Below are 5,731 nucleotides of genomic sequence, written 5' to 3' on the forward strand. Positions count from 1 at the left end.
AGAAAAGAGTCGAGGTTTGAAGAGTAGATACATGTGTGAGGTGACCTGGCTCTTCAAAGGTCTCTCCTTGGTCAACCCACAGCTGCAGGTAAGTCAACTTGACTCTTTCTTTGCTTTTCCCTCTCAACCATTTCTATCTCAAACATTGCTGTTTTATTTACAGGATGAACAAAACACATTGTCTCTTTTTTCTTCGATGATACAAATGCAGAAAGGGGATTGAAAGTTATTTTGCATGTTGACACATATAGAAAGATGTTTCTATTCATATTACTAATCGTTATATATTGTGAGGTAGCCGACAAGAACTGGTTGCTTCCTCAAATTTAGGAAAGTGAACAAAGCAATGAGCAGCAGGCAGAGATGGGAAGTAACAAAGTATTTGTACTTATGTATTTTACTTAAGTAGAATTTTCTGGTATCTGTACTTTACAGTCCCCCCCCCCCATATATATATAGGGGGACAACTTTTTAATTTGACTCCCTAAAATCTAACACAAATATGTACTTTCTACTCCTTACATGTTGAAAACAGACTAGTTACTTTAGTCTTAATGCACAGGACAGACAAAAATCATGTAACGTTGTTTGTCTCTTGTCTCGCACTCCCCCAGCTTCCACACCATCTACCGCTCCCTCTCTTCATGCATGGTTCTAGCTCGCTCAACCGCCTCTCTCCCTCTCTCTCTCTAGTGTGTCACATCACATCAATAATGTAATAATGTTATTAATCAAAGTAGAGTTTTTATCCATTTGAATACATGTTTGGAGGGGATCTTTTAAGTTTACTAGTCTTCAGATTATATTAATTAATATGACGTCAGTTTCAGTTAGCTTTGCACAGAAACAGCCTAGAATATGTTTTACTTTGATACTAAGAGTACATTTCAGAGCTCATACTCTTTTTTTTTTACCTTTACTTGAGTAAACAAGTTGAATCAGTACTTCTACTTTTACCAGTCTTTTTTTACAGAAGTAACTGTACTTCTGCTTAAGTAAAGAATGTATATAGTTTTCCCATCTCTGGCAGCAGGTAGTTTAGTTAGAAAACGCTTTGTTAGAAACCATCTCATATCATTCAATCTGTTTCTTTCTCTGTCTGCAGACCACAAGCTGGTAGTTGCATTGATGCTGCAATTTCTCGTGCAACTCTTGAAAGAGCCAGCAGAAACAGGAGCAAAGGCTGAAAGAGGAAACAAATGACTATGTATTTCCTGCATAGCACGCCACAGAGTGCTGAGCTCTAACCAACTGACAGTTCTCTGAAAAAAGTCACCTTATCTGAGAAGTCAACCAAACTGCTTGCTTATAGAATCATGTCAGCACCAAGTGGAACTCCACTCTGCACTCTTCTTCTATGCCTCACTCTACCCCTTATTCAAAGCCAGGACTTCTCCACACCTGCTTATTTCCCTATATCGGCCATATCCCAGGATGTACCTGAGGAAATCACCGTATCTGCCTACATTGGGATGATGAGCTCACCCGGTCATGACATTGAGGTAACAGATCCAGTCCTACCTGCAACCACCAGAGTACCAACAGATGCACCTGTCATGGATGCCGTTACCACAGTCCTACCTGCAACCACCAGAGTACCAACAGATGCACCTGTCATGGATGCCGTTACCACAGTCCTACCTGCAACATCTGTGACTGAAGCTGCCAATAATGCAGCAGCAACTTTGGGTGCAACAGCTCTTTTATCTCCAGTGTCTGCCCACAATAGATTCACTGTGGAAACCGTGCTGACTGAAACCACCACAGCAGCAATGCCCATGTTGGAAGCTGCAGCAAGATCATCAGTTAGTGAAGCTGCTGCTTCAGAAGCCTCCCCTCATGCCACAGGGCGCACTCTGTCACTGTCTACCGCATCTCATCATCTGGATCCCACTGTCAATGTGTTGACCAAAGCCACCACTGCAGTGCCACCCACTACTAATAAATCCCTTACCTCAGCAGTCCCACCAAGCATTGGTTACTCCACCAAAGCTGCCACTCTAGACTCTCCCACACCTGACAAAGCAGTCTCAGAATCCATGGAGTACACAACAAACCCATCCTCTTTAGCCCTTACAAATTCACCCATATCCCATCTGGTTGATGGCATTGCCCATCACCTTTCTGCCCAGCCAACACTCACTGCTGCTGCTACCGCCACCCGCTCTACCTCAGGGATAACGCTAGCTACAGTCCTCATAACGGATGGAGCTAAGGCCAGTTTGCTGTGGATCCTGATGGGTATTTTGCTGGCTGGTGTGGTGTGTGTTGGAGGAGTCCTCTGCCTGCTCGTGAGATGGAGGAGGAAGAGGCAGCTGAAACAGTTTGGCTCCAGCAGACGGAGAGGGGTGGAGGACAAGGCCTGGGCAGGCCAGGTGAAGCTGGATAGGGCTGGAGAGTGGGAGGAGGGCGACGGAGGAGAGGGGGGAGTGACAGAAGAGGAAGGCGAGAGAGAAAGGGATGAAGTGGACCGACTACTGAGTACATTCATCAACAACGAGACAGAGAGGGAAGGAGCCAACGGAGGAGTGGGAGAGCTGGGCTCAAAGACAGCCAAGGAATGGATGGAGGATGTGCTGTACATTGATGAGGACACAGAGGAGGGAGCTCCTAAAGCAGCCAATAAGACTGAGGAGGGACCTCCTAAAGCAGCCAATAAGACTGAAGGACAGACACCAGTGAATGAAAAGGAGGAAATGGGAGAGTGGAATGGACTAACCATGGATGTAGGGACAACATTCTGCTTAACAACAGCAGTCTGAAAATGGTCCAAATACATCATGATCATCTGTCAAACTTTCAGTCGCTTTCAAGACATTTTTTCCCATTCTGAATGAAATCATTCCGAAGGAAGATCCCCACACAAACACAAATATAATCATCAGAGTAAAATGGTATGGTCAGGACGGCCTTTTTAGGCTCCATCTGGGCCCTTCTTGAACTAACATATCTCTCCCTCTCCCTCTCTCTCAAAAAATAAAATAAAATAAAAAAATAAACTTTACCACTATTTCTGTAGAAGTTGTAGCTGTCATAGACTGTGTTGCATAGTTGATTGCTCTATTGCTGACACAATGTGTTGTTGTAAGTCGCTTTGGATAAAAGCGTCTGCCAAATGACGTAATGTAATGTAAATGTAATGTAAAAGTTTCTGACATGCTCAAAACAGCGAATCCAACACCAACTGATGTTTTTACGTTTGTAATTTCTAATAACATGATATATGTCAACAAGCCATCTATATACTTCTAATAAATCATGAAATGATCATAAACAAATAATTAGTAAATGAGTAAGTAATTAGTTGACATACAGTGTTGGGTGGTAATATATTACTAATGATATGATGATATGATGATATGATATTTTCATTGTGACCCTCAGCCAACTTTTACATTGGTCCGGGGCGCACCCCGGGGGAAAAATAATAATAAAATAAATGAATAGACAGGACAATGGAGACAGGGAACCAGGCGGATGGACAGACAGAGAACATAAGTACACCTCAAACACACAACATAACAGCAAAGTAACTCAGTGATCATCTAGAGCGAAAAGGTGGGTTTTAAGCAAGGCCTTAAAAGTCTGTAAGGTATTGGCAGACTTGATGTTCAAAGGGAGCTTATTCCACAGTGTCGGCGCCTTCACTGCAAAAGCCCGGTAACCCCTTGTCACCAGTTTGGCCCGCGGGACCTTCAGACACAGTTGCTCATTTGATCTGAGGGACCTGGAGCTGACGGATTTGACTAAGAGTTCTTAGTCTAATATATTAATACTTGAAATTTGGTATGGAAACCTCACTTCAATCATGAGAGACCGGTTGGTAAGGTTTAACAAGGGACTTTATTTAGCAAGTGGCGTGCATGGCAAGTACTTTGGCGTATGACTCCATTGTAAGATGGCACTCCTCTTTAGGCGAGAGGGCGGCATCTATTTGGGCTAGAGAGAATCCCCCAAAAGGAAGATTTAATTTCCAGAAGTTAATTGGTCCTTAACTTGCCGTCTTACGGCGGCTCCGACAGCTTCCCAACTTGGCCTGGCCTTCAGCCTTGGTGACTTAAGTTAGTGACTTATGGCTGGCGCTTCCCAACTTGGCCTGGGTGACTTAGTGACTTAACTTGGCGCTGGACTTGGATGACTTAGGGGTTTGTACGGTGAACCGAATTGTACGATGAGGAGTCCGGAATCCGAATCCGGATCCGGATCTTCCCCCTACTTTGAAAAGAGTAATGAGTAATAATACATTTGAGTAACACTGTTGATATATTTGTAAGTCACTCATATATTTAATGTTCCACAAATCTGATGACCGGGGCTAATGACTCCATGTGTGTCAGAGTAGACAGCTGTGTATATCCTCTATTTACAACATGTTTCAAGTTCTGCACCGTGGAGGCATCTCCCTGACTTATTTTTGGCCTCTAGTCAATGTTTCATACTAGCGAACCTTGTTGAAGAACTGTGGTAACCAGGGGCGTCTGGATGCCTGGTATGATAAGCTGTGTGACTGTATTTTTTCATCATTGAACAAATGTGCCAAGAAGAAATGTATTAGTCATAAAGGGTTTATAAAATCTTTCAAACCTTACTGGAACTCTGATTTGCAATCACTGTGGGTTAATGTGAGAACAGCTGAGAAACCGTTTATAAGGTGTACAGACAAAAATCTGAGCGAAGGACTGAGAATAGATTTTAGCGGAAAGCAAACCAAATTTGACAGGAGGCTACACGCTGTGAAGCGCAAGTTCAACAGAGGCCTTTCATTGCATATTGATTATCTACAAACCCATAACCCTCAAGAGTTTTGGAACAAAATTAACAAACTGGGCCCCAGAAACGTAGGAATATATACCGATGGAAGTAAAATTAGAGAATGGTTATAGTTATATAGTATATATAGTTCTGTATTTTGTAAAATGAACTATAACAGAACTACACTCATGTACTGTTATAGATTATAGTTCTGTATTACAAAAATGGGAAAAGGATTTTGCTGAATTGTTTTCTGGTGGTAAGCATTCGTTTGATGAAGCCTTTTTAATGGAAATAATGAATAGAAAATAAGTAATGGAAAATAAGATGAATGGTGATTGAAACAGCTGTAATAAGTATTTAAACACAACCTTTTCTATGGACGAGGTAAGGAATGCAATAGTTAAGTGTAAATTGTAAAAAGCCAGATTTGATGAAATCACCAAGGCTGTTTAATGTTCTATTTGAGCTATTTCAGTTTTGTTTTGATAGTGGCACTATTCCAGCTCAGTGGTGGTACAAAAGCATTATTCTCCCCACTCCTCATTGTTAAATTATAGACTTACTGATCATCTTGAGAGGACTAGTGTGCTTGTGGATGAGCAAAATGGTTTAGCTAGAGTGATCATATTTATGCAGTCACCTCTATTGTACATGCAAGAATTAAGGAAAAAATGTCTACTTTAGCTTGTTTTATTGATTTCCAGAAGGCGTTTGATTGGATTATTAGAGCTCTTCTTCAATAGGCTGTTAAACGGGGGTCAAGGGGAAATTCTACTATGCCATTAACTCATTCACTGCCAATATCTGACTGGCATTTTTGGCACAGGCCAAGTATTTCCATAATGTTTGGTCATCTTTCAAGACCCACAGTAAATTCTGTACTAGGACTACAGTGATGTCCAATACCTCGAAATGAAGATCTAAGTCTCTACTTTCACCCCCAAAAAGAAAGTTAGCTTTTAGCATGTTCTGTACT

The 5,731-nt window shown here is 41.9% G+C and overlaps 1 protein-coding gene across 1 annotated transcript; it reads left to right on the top strand.

Moving 5' to 3' along the window:
- Nucleotides 1-3,205, top strand: LOC310787637 (uncharacterized protein). Its single transcript, XM_083649115.1, has 2 exons — nucleotides 1-88; nucleotides 1,106-3,205. The coding sequence occupies exon 2, from the start codon at nucleotides 1,317-1,319 to the stop codon at nucleotides 2,760-2,762; it is 1,446 nt and encodes a 481-aa protein (XP_083505241.1). The 5' UTR covers nucleotides 1-88; nucleotides 1,106-1,316; the 3' UTR covers nucleotides 2,763-3,205.
- The last annotated feature ends 2,526 nt before the right edge of the window (nucleotides 3,206-5,731 follow it).

The sequence above is a fragment of the Poromitra crassiceps genome (genome assembly GCF_964638095.1).
Source record: "Poromitra crassiceps genome assembly, chromosome: 13".
NCBI lineage: Eukaryota > Metazoa > Chordata > Actinopteri > Beryciformes > Melamphaidae > Poromitra > Poromitra crassiceps.